Source organism: Cornus florida, unplaced genomic scaffold, assembly GCF_030987335.1.
Source record: "Cornus florida cultivar Cherokee Brave unplaced genomic scaffold, ASM3098733v1 CherokeeBrave_3.0.0_Hap2_Chr05, whole genome shotgun sequence".
Lineage (NCBI taxonomy): Eukaryota > Viridiplantae > Streptophyta > Magnoliopsida > Cornales > Cornaceae > Cornus > Cornus florida.
The window spans coordinates 87,738,278-87,753,936 of record NW_026775575.1 but is presented as its reverse complement, the minus strand read 5'-3'; the positions used below and the strand labels follow the sequence as shown (position 1 = coordinate 87,753,936).

At 35.5% G+C, this 15,659-nt stretch overlaps 1 protein-coding gene across 3 annotated transcripts in view; it reads left to right on the top strand.

Annotated features, from left to right (window-relative positions):
- Nucleotides 1-15,659, top strand: part of LOC132307427 (protein ENHANCED DOWNY MILDEW 2-like) — a 31,084-nt gene that overhangs the window by 986 nt on the left and 14,439 nt on the right. For 2 of the 3 annotated variants that reach the window (XM_059805180.1, XM_059805181.1), the window contains exons 2-13: nt 3,495-3,922; nt 4,012-4,108; nt 6,654-6,707; nt 6,817-6,992; nt 8,162-8,258; nt 8,351-8,449; nt 10,002-10,249; nt 10,379-10,468; nt 10,677-11,201; nt 11,341-11,488; nt 11,629-11,730; nt 13,999-14,091. In XM_059805180.1, the coding sequence (XP_059661163.1) occupies nt 3,513-3,922; nt 4,012-4,108; nt 6,654-6,707; nt 6,817-6,992; nt 8,162-8,258; nt 8,351-8,449; nt 10,002-10,249; nt 10,379-10,468; nt 10,677-11,201; nt 11,341-11,488; nt 11,629-11,730; nt 13,999-14,091 (2,139 nt within the window). In that variant the 5' untranslated portion in view covers nt 3,495-3,512. The remainder of the gene's footprint in view (nt 1-3,494; nt 3,923-4,011; nt 4,109-6,653; nt 6,708-6,816; nt 6,993-8,161; nt 8,259-8,350; nt 8,450-10,001; nt 10,250-10,378; nt 10,469-10,676; nt 11,202-11,340; nt 11,489-11,628; nt 11,731-13,998; nt 14,092-15,659) is intronic. The other variant, XM_059805182.1, reaches the window with a different exon arrangement.

Below are 15,659 nucleotides of genomic sequence, written 5' to 3'. Positions count from 1 at the left end.
ATCAATATTGGTGATCTTTGTGAGGATGGCTAGTATTGGCTACGTGAAGAGGCTCTTCACACAAGGCTTAAAAGAATTTAAAAGTAATTATAAAATGTAGAAATAACAAGAATGAAAAAATGAATGCAACATCTATGATATATCTTGCGTAAAAGTTTTATACATGCATTACAATACTAGTCTGCTATAATTTTTCATAACATAGATAGTTAATATTCAATACAATTAAAATTACACACATGATGCAATCACACTAAATGAAATAAAAATCAGTTATTGCAATCCCATCACCATTATCATCATTATGACACTCGTCTGATTCAACCTCTCCAAATTCTCTCTCATAATGTTTGCATCATTTCTAATTCTGAAATAAGCACTATAAGTAGAATATATAAAATTCCGGAGTAAGATGTGTAACGACAGATGTAGAGCACACAAGTTCCATCTCTGTTAAATCTTGATGGCTTAATTGAAAGAAATAAGAATTTAAGAAGTAAAAAGAAGATGAAGAATATAATAAGAGAGAGTTCTCTGGGGTAGTGGTCTTGAGGCTTGAGGACCAACTATTGAGTTGTAGGTGGGGACTGAAATGTGTGAGAGAGACCCTTTCTAGGTTTGGAGAAAGAGAAAAAAGTTGATCCACATTATGACTCATTGAATCCATGTCATTTAGTGAGAAGGACCATGATTCATTCATATTGTTGTTTGATCCAGCCAATACAGACCGATGTAGGTCTGGTATGTAGCCAACGTGCCGTAAATACTATAGTGACTTTACATCGAACTACCCTTCTTGATGCTGTGTCAACTATGCTGATCCCACTTGATGTTTGTGGGTTTGAATAATTGATAGATTTTCTTTCTTAATGTTGAAGTGACTCTGTTACATAAAGAGTCACTATCCAGTGTGGTTCTTTAACAAAGGGTGTTGTGGGTATGGTGGACTTGATGTAGACCTCATTTTTGTGTTTTTTGTGCATAGTGGTTGCTTTTTATAATCAAGTAGTGAATGTAAGTTCAGTGTTTGCGGATATTTTTAATTATTGAAATGATTCTATTTCACCCATTCTAGATTCATGAACTTGTAATTGCTTCTTCTTCTTTTTCCCTTTATCTTGAGGGTCTTTGTCTGGCTCAGCGCTTGAGCATCAGTGCCAATCTCGCTAGTTTGAGCATTAAAGTAGCCACTTTGAAAAATACCAAAGATTAGGTTTGTCTCGGGTCCTCTCTCTCAAGGACCCTGCCATGACGGGATCAGAACTGGGTAATGCCCTTTGCCTTTGTTCCTTTATTTAAAACCTTTGGTTTTAACAATTTAAATTAATTTCCTCCTCTTCATTTGTTCACATAATAAAGCACAACTATAGAGTATTCACATCATCAAGCTTCTCCTCAACTGGAAGGGACACAGATGTGCCTTTGATGATAGGGTATACACCAGTAATGTGATATTTGACTTACAGTAAGTGCGGCTGCATTAGAGTTTCAGAAACTATGCTGAAATAGAATTGCTGAGGAAGTGAATTTATATGTTCTTCCATTCCTGTTGTTTCATTAGATGAGATATTGTTGAAGGGTTGATACTGGATAGAGCTGAAAAATCAAACAGGGGACTTAGGATAAGAGATTTGCAGTCATGGGTCTCTATAGAAGCTCCAGAGGGTAGCTTCTTTATGTTCTGAAATGATGATTAATGTGGAGTTTCACATGTAGAAGCCAATTTAGAGTCCACATGTCTTGCTTGACGCAGTTTTATAAATATTCTAATGAAGGGGTGTTTACTACATTATTTGTAGTGCAGTAGAAGGTGATTTTTTGTAGGTGATTTGCTAGTATCTTGGGTAGTTTGCTTAAGAGGAAGTACCAAAGGTAGGGATGGTCATGGATTTATGGTTGATCGTCACTTCCTCTTTATGGAATTTGTAAGACAATTTGGTAAAGTTTGTAACCTTGGGGGATACTGTTATATTTTGATGAAAACATTCCAGAAAACTGGGGAGGGTTCCAATGAAAGTAAGATTCTGAAAGGGCAATGGACAGGGTAGGCTTTGGACATTTTGGTGTCTCAAGGTGCCTTCGCATAATTGTTGATTGTTCTCACAATCTGGAAGTCGGATTTGGTCTAGAGGTATATCCTAGTTTCTTAGGAAAATCCGTAGGGTGGTAAGATGGACTCTCTAAGATGTTTATGGCTCTGCTTTATCCAACTGGAGTTTGTTTGATAGGTTCGAGAGCTGACTAATTTGCCTCTAGAATCAAGTCTTCTATTGATGGTTTAGTGGGTGAGGTGACGACACATTCCCAGTCCATCTTACTCCATATAGTGTTGTTCTCTTCGTGTTGACAACAATTTGGATAAATCCCTGACTGTTGATGTGTATAAAATGGAAAATTCCAAATCAGTGCATTACTGGCAAGCTCAACAATGAAAGGGTGCTAAACGTATTGCTTCTTCATCCCATTTGCATCAACCAGTGTTGCTTTGTTAAATTTTTTGTTTTTGTTTTTGTTTTGACTTTAGTAATGCCTAAGGTGCCTGGAAGGAAGCCAAACAAGGTTTAAATGTGGCGGATGTGCCCTCTTTTTATGATATAGTCTTTTGGAAGGTAAGGAATACTCTTTTCTTCAAAAGAATTTTGGGTTTGGGGTCTCAACTTCTGCTGGTTTTGGACTTTAGGATAGTGATCCTCATGTCTGTGTTTCTTTGACATCCAAAGAATTAAAAATGGGCTTCATTTTTATTTCATTTTTTCACTCTAAGCAAATATGACAAGCAATGGTATCCGATATGACTTTAAATTGCCCATCCAAAATACAGTTGAGTGATTTGTGTATCAGCAAACAAATCCCCTATGAGGAAAAAATTGTGTTCAAACTTACCCAAAATTCACTCTTCTGTGAATGCTGATATAAAGTTTGCGAATTATGGCCTAAAATGTCCTTGACTCTTGTATAGTTTCATTAAATAAATTAAAATGGCCCAGCACTTAAGATTGTTGTATGCATTATAGATTTTTTGTTTTCTTTGTGACCATTGGTTATTTAAGGCTTATTGAATCAAGAACAAAGTGCTATTGTCTTTTGTAAACTTTTATGTTGTATATTCTAAAATCCACTCATGGTTGTAAGGAAGTTTTGTCTACAATTCTGATAGATGTTATATAGAGACATAAGAATATGCAATTTAGTTTTTTCTCCCTTGCATACATTCTATACATTGAATCCTGAAGTTCTAAAGAAAAGGAAGCGAGAATGTATTCATGTGATGGAAAATTGTTCATTGATTCACAAAGTGATTTCTAATGCACATGTAAAACTAAGTAATGTAATTTCTATTCATCTAACTATATGATTTCTTCTATTTATGCACACTAAAGTGCTTGTTTGTCAAATGCCTAAGGTTTGTATTATCTATTCGATTTTGATGAAAGTTTATTAAATCTGTGCCATTCCTGTAAATACCATTCATTTTTTCAATACTTCTAATGCAGTCTGGGTGTATTAACTCAATGGCATCTTCTGATGAAGATGGTGAGATTGTACCAGATCACGTCACAAATTACCTTTTTGTTAATTGTAAGAAAGAACCCATTTCATTCTCCAGTTTGCCACTTCAGTGGTGTGAGGATGAGATCCCGAACGGCTCTAGTATGCAGATATTCTTGTACGGAAGTGCAGATGATGGGCTTCAGAAAATTTATAAGAAGGTCATAGCATGGAAATTTGAACTTTCTTATGTGCTGCCTGAGATTTATGTGCTTACCAAGGACAGGACCTGGATAAAGCTCCAAAGGCCAAGGAAGAGTTTTGAGGATACAATTAAGACAATTTTGATCACAGTTCACTTCCTTCACTTCATGAAAAAGAATCCAGGAGCATGTGGATATGCCATATGGAACCACTTGTCAAGAGCTTTCAGGTCAGCTTATTAGTTGTATCGTCATATGTTCTCTCTTGAGTCATGTTGATTGTTTTTGGTGTAAATTAAATCACCTGCTTGTTGTGCAGCTCATATGAGGTCAAGCCTTCTGAGAATGATCTGTTGGATCACATGCCATTAATCAATGAAGCTGCAATGAGGGATAAAGATGTAGCAAAATCTGAGGTTCGCTTTACATCTATTCTTTATCTTTTTGATTAAGCAGAAGTAGCGGTTCTTTGATTCACTTTGTATGAAGTAGATTGTCAAGTAGAACTAAACCATTTATACATGTGTTTGAATCACTTGGTGTGCAGCAGCACATGAAGAGTTACTGTGCAAGTTGTGGATTAAAAACAATACATTTGTTTCAATGTAATAAAAACTCGAGGCAAATTGTCTGCAATGATGTTATGCGACAAATATAGAAAAGTCTGTCGACTTTGACTTATTATGCAAAGGAGTTTTCAACGTGTGCGATTGTTGTTATTTTTGTCAGCATTTATCATCACCATCATCATCCTTGCCTTAATCCCATATGAATAGGGTCGGCCACATGAATTCTCTCTCTCCACTCTTTCTTTTACACGCCATTCTTCTACCAATTTAACTTTTTAAAATCATTTTTAATAACCTCATCCCATATTATTTTTGGTCGCCCTCTCCGTCTCTTACCTTCTATTACATCTAATCTTCCCTGCTTAACCGACACATCTCTAGGTCTCTGTTAATGTGCCCAAACCATCTAAGTCTACTCTCTCTAATTTTCTCACTAATGGGTGCTACACCTAATTTTTCTCTCATACTCTCATTAGCGACCTTATCTCTCCTAGTCATTCCACTCATCCATTTTAATATTCTCATTCCTGCTACATGAAGGTGTTGTTCTTGTCTCTTTTTTAGCGGCCAACACTCTACCCCATACAACATACTTGGTCTAATAATGGTCCTAAAAAATTTTCCTATTAGCCTACGTGTTATTCTTTTATCACATAATATCCCATTGGCTTGCCTCCATTTTGTCCAATCCACTTCAATTGTACTAGTTATATCGCTATCTATATTTCCATCATTTTGTTTTGTCGATCCTAGGTACCAAAAGTGGCTGTTTTAAGCAACTTTTGGTTTTGAATTGTTATCATTATATTATCAATGTCCGACTCTTTGTTAAATTTGCACTCCATATACTCGGTTTTAGTTCGACAATCCTTTCAATTCTAAATCATTTCTCCACATTTCTAGTTTTATTGTTAAGTTTTCTTTTGAGGTATCCGAGAGCACGATATCATTGACAAACATCATACACCATGGAATTTCATTTTCAAAGTCTCTTGTTATTTCATCTAAGATGATCGCAAATAGATATGGGCTTAGCACCAATCCTAGGTGCAATCCTACATTTATGGAAATCTCACTAGTATCACCACATGTGGTATGGACTTTAGTCTTTGTATTCATATATACACATCTTGGATACTATTTATGATTCATAAGGAGATTTGTTGTTTTTGTAAGGCCCACCAAATTATATCTCTTGGGACACTATCATACACTTTCTCCAAGTCTATAAAAATCATTATAAGTTTTGACTTATCAAAAATATATATATATATATATATATATATGTAAGATTATAAGTTTTGTTGCTTACATCTACATGTTTCAACTAATTGCCTAAGTATATAGCTTCCATTGTCGATATTTTCTGGCTTGAATCTGTATTGGTTATCGGATACCATGTACTCATTTCTTAGTCTTTGTTCTATGACCCTTTCCCATGTTTTCATTGTATGTCCCATTAATTTAATTCCTCCATAGTTGCCACAATTTTGTATATCCCCTTTATTCTTTAAAGAGGTACTATTGTACTTTGTCTCCATTCATTCAGCATCATGCCTTGTTCTAGGATGTTGTCAAACGACTTTGTTAGCCACTCAATTCCCACATTACCTAATGTTTGCCAAGCCTCAATGGAAGTATTATCTAGACCTACCACTTATTACTCCCCATCTTCTTTAGCGTGTCCTCTACCTCCTTGTTGGTGATTTTATTTATCATTCCTATGTTAAAAATTAAAATCATTTTCTTCTACATCTTCTCTAGGGTATTCCTCATTTAATAGGTTTTGATAATAATTCTTCCTTCTATTTAATATGTTGCTTTCTTTAACTAATATTGTGTACTCTATGTCCTTAATACATCTAATAGGTTATGAAGCTTTAAAATGTTAAAAGTTAAATTCTGTGACCTCTTTTTCCTAGAAAGCATCCGAAAGAGAAAAATTGCTGTACCTGGAACACAAATGACCCAAATATGGGTTCCATCAGTTCTCAATTAGTGCAAGGTCAAGATGAAACAATACCTCAACACCTGTTTTCTGGGTCAAAGTTTGTTCAGATTGTCAAATGTCAAATTTAATGAACTTGGAATGTATTCATTGGCTTTCTTTGTAATCCTTGACATAAAGTTGCTCTATATTTTTTTAGAGTATTTAACTCCCTTTTGCAGGCATGTAGTTACAAGAAAAAATTAACAAATTCCGCATCTATTATATTTATAAAGATGTATACACAACACACATAACATAAAGTTTTTCTGTATTTTTTAGAGTATTTAAAAATGAACAAATTCCACATCTATTATGTTTTTAAGGATGAATACGCACACATATATACATGCATGCATGAACAAATTCCACATCTTTGCTTTTTTGACAATATAATCTTGACAGTACTTGGCTAATTTTCTTTTGGAGATGCCTGGAAAAAGGAAAGCTTCACATGAGGTCAGTGCCAATAGTTAACACTTCGCTTGTAAATTGCCTCTATTTCCTCCCTCCATCAGATGTTAAAGTTACAGTCCTTTGTTTTAAGAAGTGCATTTGTTCTATGCAGCAGGAGAATGTAACAACAAAGAAGTCCAAGTTTATAGTTGATGCATATAATGAAGATAATGATGATGACGATGACAATGATGTTGATGATGACAATAATGATGAATGTGATGGAAATGAGGATGGACTTTTTGATACTGTTTGTGCATTTTGTGACAATGGTGGTGAACTTCTGTGGTATGCATGTACCTTCTATTTCCTTAAAGCTATATTTGACGAGGAATTTGATTATGGATGATAAAACGTGGCTCTTTTACTCAGAGCATGGATGAGAAACTATTGAGATTTTATCTTCCAAGTGAATATAATAAATGCCTAGATTTGTAAAATTTATTGCTTGATTTTTAAATTTTTTTATCTAGGCAATAAATATTACAAATCTGAGGAGTTCAAAATTTGCAGATTTGAAGCTCTTCATTTCAAACTCCTTAGGTTTGGTGGTTCAAAATTCTTCATTCTAATTCACTGTCAAAGTTTTAATGTGTTCTTTATTTATCTTTACCATTTCATTTGTCCTTTTTTTTTTTCCCTCTCTGATTTTATTCATCCAAAATTATCAAAGCGACCCATTCATCCGATGCATAATGTTCCAAACTTCCAAGTATCTTATTCATGTAATATTTACTGGAAATATATATTTAATATCACAAAAGAGTAGGGAAGTTGTTTCAAATTTGTCAAAGGAGAACTTCAGTCAAGCTTTTACGATGGACATAATTCACTTGGATTTCCAAAAGTGGATTGTTTAATACAAAAGTATTCATGATTTTTGGAAGTTAGGCATGTATGCTCCCTTTGGTAGGAGGGACTAGGGGGAGGAAGAAAGGGGGAAAGGAAAATGGAGGGATGGAAAGAGTTTTCAAAGGAAAGGACGGGGGAAATGAAAAGAGGAAGGACAAAGTTTCTCACCAGGACCACCATTTTATTTCCACCCAAAAATGGAGATAGGAGGGAAATATAGTATCCCTTTCTTTTACACTTTTGCCATTCGACCAATGTCCAAAGGTTCGTCAAAAGGCACTTTCTTCTATTATTCTTCCGTGCTTTGGTTATTGCCTCCATTACTCTCTTGTTTTTGTAGCTTCATCTTCTGGGGAGTTTTCCTCCTCTTGCTATGCATCTCTTTCAACAAATATCTTATTAAATGAAAATCTAATTTCTTATTTATATATAGGTTTTTTTTTTTTTTTTTTTTTTTTTTTTTTTTTTTTTTTTTCATCTTAAAAAGGTTGATGATTAGCTCTGTTGCTTGCTTGGAAACTTTTTCTTTCTTTGTTTAGCAGCTTTTATGCACTTCTTGTTTGTTGTTCTTGTTTATTTATTTTATTCTTTTCCATGTAATGCAGTTGTGAAGGATGCTGCATGAGATCCTTTCATCCAACTAAAGACTCTGGAGTTGAGACAGTTTGTGACTCTCTTGGCTATTCTGATGCTGAAGTTGAAGTATAAACCTACTTTTGTCATATCATTTTCTTTTGAAGCTTTGTCTGATATTCAGTGATTTGCACCTTTAACCATTGCTTGGTTGTATGCAGGCAATTCAGAATTTCCTGTGCAAAAATTGTCAACATCAGCGGCATCAGTGCTTTATTTGTGGCATGTTGGGCTCTTCCAATAAAACTTCTGGTGCAGAGGTTTAAATCTTCTGACAATTATGATAAAAATAATGATTCAACTGCATAGATTTTTCTTGCTGATAATTTCATTTGACTATTGTTGGTGGGTCATATAGAACTAAATATCACAGGTACGGGCACACATGAACACGATACAGTACAGCAAATTCTAAAGAAACAGGATACAGACATGGTGTTAACACGGCCATTGTTTATATAAATTTTGTTTACATATATTTTATATGTAAGACAGCTATAGAACTTTCTAATTTCTATACTAAGAATTGTGTAATGTGGAAGATAAAGCTATGTAAAAACATAAAGATTTATATTATATACATATATATTATAACCACTACTCTTCCATTATATTTTTGTCATTACAATTACATTCTCGCCCTACATTAAAAAGTGTCTGTTGCATGTTTGACTTGTAATATTATTCTCAAGGAAAAGGTTGACACCTTGGAGGTGTTCATCTTGTGTCTAAGATCGTCGGACATGATTCCTTCATATATATATGTGTGTGTGTGCGTGCGTGGTGTATATATATTGTGCTGGTATATGTTAGGGAATACTTAGGATGTGCTGACTAGTTGCCTGAAATAGAGTAATGCTATTAAGAGAGCCCCCTCATGATATTTAACCACTAGATTGAAAGATGTATTAAATGATTCATTTTACTTTTCACAGATATCAAAGTGTCTCAATCCAGTTGTTACATGTGGAGACTTATGGCTCTTGTTATGAGGGGAATCTCTTGATAGCATTACTCTTTGAAATAAAAGAATTTAGTTTTTAATTATGGACACTTCTATGAGTTGACAAACTTGTGTCTAGGAGTGTCCTTGAAGTATTGGTGTTTGACATGGAGAATGCCCTAGAATATTGTAATTGGTCAAGAATATAAGAATGCCCCAGAATACTAGAAGTAGTTGGTCAAGCAAAGCAGAAATTGCTGTAGATATTAAAATATTTTCTCAAGCTGATCAATCCATGCGGCAAGCTCAGAAATCAAAGGCATAGAAGTTGAAGTCACAAAATTCAAACTAGCAGAAGCAGTAGTAGCAGCCAACAAGCTTTGCACTGGTATCAATGATAAGATTGACGGAAGTTGCCATGAAACAGCAAACCAAATTAGGAAGAATAGAATAGAAAAAAAAATTGTCACAACCAAAATAACTAAAGTAGGTTGACGAGGACACTGATACCATGTTACATGCTGAGAAAAAGGAAAGGAAGTGTTTATAGTAATAATGAGGGCAGTGCCTAAGTAAATATTTGATAATTATGGTGTATATAGGTGTCTTCTTTATCTAATAGTTGATGCAGAAGTTATGTTATTATGATAGAATCTGTTAGAACACCCTACTTGCATCCTCTTTTATTCATCTTCTATTATTTAATTACATTTGATCCTTGCAATAGATGTTTGCATAAATTTGGGTCGTCTTACCTTGCTCCAATTGCTACATGTTCTTTTCAATATAGATATCAGGTAATTTTCACCACTGTAGTCATATGCATGAGGATTAGCAACTTCAGACTTGGTTTGCCTAATGTCTTCCAGGTCTTCCCTTGTGTTTCTGCAACATGCGGCCATTTCTATCATCCAAAATGTGTAGCAGAACTGCTCCACCCTCGGGATGATACTCAAGCTGAAGAACTAAAGAAGAATATAGCTTCAGGAGAATCATTCACGTGTCCTGCCCATAAATGTTATGTTTGTAAGCAAGGTGAAGAAAAAAAGGTTTTTGATTTGCAATTTGCATTGTGCAGACGCTGTCCTAAGGCATACCACCGGAAATGCTTGCCCAGGTAGTCTTTAATGGTCTTCACATATTTAATCAGTTTTGTTTCGATTTTGAAGAAAGAATCTAGTGTCAAATACTGAAAGAAATAAAACCTTTGACGTCTTTGTTCTTATGCTTCAGTTACTTGTTTCAGGGAGATTACCTTTGAATGTACAAATGGTACAGATATCCAGCAAAGGGCTTGGGATGGTCTTTTGCCAAATCGTACATTGATATATTGCATGTAAGTATTCATTTGAGGTACCTTTATTATATTCTTTTCTTTCTTCTTTATTTCCCCCCCACACAACACCCCCCCGCGGGGCGATTAATGATGCACACACTTTCATGTTCAATTGGATTAGTATCCTGCATCTGCCCCTTTAGTTTTTTAAATAAATCATGGATCATTTACTGAACAGGGTTTGAATTACCGATTGTTTCTGGATCAGGGACCATAAGATCATTCTGGAAATTGGGACACCAGAAAGAAATCATGTTTTATTTCCGGACATTGATGTAAAAAAGAAGCAGCACTCTTTAGTACTGTCATCCAGCAAAGAGAAGGTGGTGACAGAGGAAATAAGTATGGTTTCTGGAAATGTTAGAGAAAGAAATTCACTAAAGATGCAAAAGCAGGTTGAGAAGGTGTATAGTGCTGTTAAAGGTGGTGATTGTACCAACAAAACTGAGAGAGGATTTTCTGGACAAGGTTTTGAACCAAAAACAAAAGCATTAACTTTGAAGTCTTTAAAGGACAATAATATGTCCTCAGGGAAGACTTACATGCCCTCTGCAGCAGACAAAAGCAAGTCATCTTTGAATCAGTCAAACTCTCTGCTGACTAAGAGGTCATATCTATCTAAGGAGCAAAATAATTATTGTGGTAAGACTGAGAACAAGATAGCTTCTAAGCCTGTGAAAAAGATGGCGAGCAATACACAGCCTTTGAGATATGATACTGAAGTGGAAAAGCGGTGATGTACTTGCATTTGTTTTGTTTTCACATTTGTGGCTTTGTGGTTTTTTTTTTTTTTTGGGGTAGAAAAATCTTAGATTTCAACATTATTTTATTTGAGCTGTTCATCAAGTTTGATCTCATCCTTTATTATTCAGAGTTCTGGGGCTAATGAAAAATTCATCTGCTTCATTTAATATGGAAGAATTCGTAATGAAGCAGAGAAGGCTATCTGGTCGTGCATATTCTTCAAGGTTTGCAGTAGACAAGAACATTACAATGGGAAAGGTGGAGGGTGCTGTACAGGTATGTCTTACTGATTGCATCACATCTAGCTGCCAAAGATAATTCATTTAAAATCTCAAATCCATACTTGTGCCTTCATTTGTTTTTTTTTTTTTATTCTTATTCTGGTTTCTAATTGGTTAGTAAATATAAATTTGCAGGCTGTTCGAACAGCCTTAAAGAAATTACAAGAAGGGTGTGCCATTGAAGATGCAAAAGCTGTTTGTGAACCAGAAATTCTCGAGCAGCTTATCAGATGGAAGGTTCATTCCAGTTTGACCTGAACTCATTATAACACATGCCAAATATTTGGTTTTCAATACTAATATGCACACTGTACTTTTTATATTTCTGCTCTTTTTCATTTCATATTTTTATTGCTTGCGCAGTTGTCGTGCTTAGTCATTCCTTGCAACATTGAACATTTCATAACTTGATATGTTTGAAACAAAAAGTTTTTCCTTTTTTTGTCTGTCATTCTTATACCATACGGGGACATTTTTTTGTCAGAAATTTATTGTATGACTTCAGCAGAACATTTGGTTCCAAGTATGTTGGGCAATGAATCTACAGAGCAATGAACCTAATCCTTGACATTTTAGTGTTGTGCATGTGAATTCATATTGGAGACAATCACGACATTACCAGCACAGTTTTGTTGCTGTTGAGTTGAATTTCCCTTTCCATGTCCACAAGTGCAGGGTTTCATCAGCGCGAGTGAGTTCAACTCATCCCATAATGCTTTCATCTTTGTGAAATAAGCAGAAACAGAGATATCTTGTTTTAGAGATGCAATTGATTGCTTGAGTTGATAGATTTTCGGCGCATTTGTTTGAGTGAAGCGATCGCTAAGATCAATCCATATTTCCCTGGCAGTCTCGGCGTAGGGTATGCTTGCCTGAATTTCACTGTCTGTCGAATTGAGGATCCATGAACTCACCAAATCGTTGCATCTCTGCCATTGTTGCAACTCTCTGGCATCATCAGTTGGTGGTTTGAGGGTACCATCAATGAACCCAAACTTATTCTTTGCGCGAGCGCCATCGTCATGGCGCGAAGCCATATGCCAAAGTTGTCTCCCGTGAGCAGTGGAGAGACAAGGACTGCGGTAGGATTATCAGAGTGATGAATAAAGAAGGGATCGCGAGGATCGTTGTTCAATCCTTGGTCATTGGCATTAGGAGCTTCGGTATCTGCCATGAGAGATGGATCTTGGTCATTGGTCAATGAATTTTGACAAATATTGACAGCTAACAAATCCCAAAATTATAGCTAATCAAACTAATGTACAAGTTACAAGTAAGGAAGTATATTTCCAGATTTTATTTTCAAATCTGTATTGCTGTAATCAAGCTTTCCAGATTTGATTTTGCTGGTAATGTCGTGATTGTCTCCAATAATTCACTAATTGACTATGATTCAGTTTCTTGCTTAGTACTGTGCTGAGTATGCTGCTCCCAACATCTGCTGTATTATCTTTTGCATTGTTTTAAGCAAAGTATATATCTCTCTATTCTCCCTATATATTTGTATTTTTGTTAAGTCAGTCTTTGTAACCTGAACTATCTTAGAATATATCATTGAAAAATTATTTCAAATTTCTACTTATTAGTAATAAATAGGGCAAAGTGAGAAAAACACCCCTAATGTTTACATTTTGGGCAAATAACACCCATATCCTTTATTTTGGGTATATAAGTCCGTTAAGTTTGAAAAATGTGACAAATAAGGGCTTAGTGTCTATATTTTAGTCAGAAAATGACCTTTAAGAAGTCATGTGTGTGGCACATGACTATTTTAAGTTATTAAATTCCTAAAACACCCTTTTGCCCTCCCCAAAATGCCCCTTATACCATTTTATATATAAATCACATTTCCCTCTCTTTTTGCAAACCCATCTCCCTCTCTCTTTCTCTCTCTACTCCCAAATTCTCTCTTTCTCCATGGTCTCTGGCTACTCCAAAACCTTATTGATTTCAAGGGCAAAGTGAGAAAAAAAGCACCTAATGTTTATATTTTGGGCAAAGAATGCCCTATCCTTTATATTTCAGGGTTAGGAATTTTATATTTACGTAGTTTTCTCCTTTTTTTTCCCAGTTAGATAAGGGCAATTTAGTCTTTTAATCGCTCCACTGACAACAGGCCCTTGTTCGCTCCAAAAATAAAGGTTAGGGACTTTTAAGAACCTATAGGGGGTTATATACCCTATATGCATACTATATGGGGTGTTTATTGCTCGCTACCCGTAATAAATATACTGTTGTATCATGTTTGCTACTTTTGTTTCAATGAGATTGTATGTTAACAGAATTATTTGACAGTTGTGAGATGCAAGATTGAAGTCCCAGTATGTTTGTAACTGTCAGGCATATTTGTTTATGTAATCCTGTTTGTCTAGCCAAAATAAAAGTCCTGATGAAATTGCTTACCTGTTGTACACTTATTACTGGAGATACCTAATGGCTATTTGTTCAAAAAGTAATGTGAAGGGTACTTCCATAATGCACCAACTATTTTGCTTTCCATTGTAGAGGAAGCTCAGCGTATATCTTGCTCCTTTTCTCCACCGCACACGCTATACATCATTTGGTCGTCATTTTACGAAAGTGGACAAGCTGAAGGAGGTAAGACAGTAATCTCATTATTTTTCTCATCAGCATTTAGTTGTTTATTGAAATATTGGTAGGGTGATCTCTTAGTTGAATCTTACCTATCACAGCAGCAAGACCCTTTTCTTTGGTTTCAATGCCCTTAAAACTTTCTATCCTCTAACAGACAACATATAGGAAAATGAGAGAATTTTCATGAAAATAGTCTTTTCTTTAGAAGTGCCAGAGTATATCATATCTGAATGAGAACATCTAAAGTTGAAGGAAGTACCCAGGTACATTTCAGACAGGTATACCAGAGAAATTTTTTTTTTATAATACTGCAATTTATGATTATATGGTAATCATTTTATAAAATCTCATTGACATATGATAATCTGTTCTTTCATTGTTTTTTGATCATGGCTCCTATGAATCCATATCATGTTTGTGATTAGATGGATCCCAGGAGTTTGCAATGTACCAGAGGGTTCATAAACAAGTTTGAGTAACTTATTTACCTTGAGAAAACGGTGCTAAGATGCAAACTTCTTTGTTTCCTTGCCCCAAAATAAAGGAAAGGATCCTTATCCAAAGAATAACAGAAAGTTAAGGTTAGTCAAGGATTTGGTTAAGGTTAGTCAAGGATTTTGACTTTCTTCCTTCTAGATCGAAGTTGGTATATAGAGAAAGTAGATCACATTGTAGTCATATGATTGATTACATGCACCAAGTCAATGATCCAGGTGGAAGAAGCTGGAGTGAAGAAAATAAAGTAATATTTTAGCAGCTGTACCTGATTGGTACATTGTCGGGAGGACTACAAGGTCTAGTTTAATTGTAAAACATCAAATGTGTTCAATTTTTCCTTCTACCACTAAGAGTATCTCCCAAAGACACAAGGAAGTGGAAACACGCAAGGGGAATGTGCTACTGCTAAGTTAGAATCACATTTGCACCAATTATGAAAGCACAATATATAGAAGTTTCAATATATTCCCTTTGCCGCATTGGTTCAAGAATAAGGAGCATTACCCAGTGTCTGTCCTGCTTATTCAGGATACTGAGGGGGGAAGACTAGAGATATGAATAGAGCCCAATGGTTGCTAAATATGGTTGTGGTGGGAAACGTAGAGAGAAGATAAAAGTCCCATCTAGCTTCACCAGAAAAAAAATCACACGTGTTCACTATTTCCTTCTGTAGCTAAGATAATCTCCTAACGTGAAGAAGTAGAAGCAATCTCGTAAGTTAAATGTGTAGTTGCAAATGGAATGTGCATGTAGTCCCACTGCAATTACTGTGGCTACTGTCTCTGTTGGCGACCAATAATTTTAAAATCACTAGGAAAGCTTCTTTCGATGACCAGATTGATCAGATACCGAGTTGGTTTATTGGTTATGTGAAGTTGTGGCCCTAATTTTGTTTGCTATCCGAAGGAAAAAATCTGACCTGTTTTCTCTTGCGGCTTGTGGACCCGGGTTGTAGTCTCTTTTGTATCCCAGCATGTTTAGGGTTTGTGGTGTGGTACGAGATAACACTGGAAAACCGAAGTTAGAGAGGGAGGAGGGGGGGGGGGGGGTGGTGGTCGGGGGCTGAAACTTGT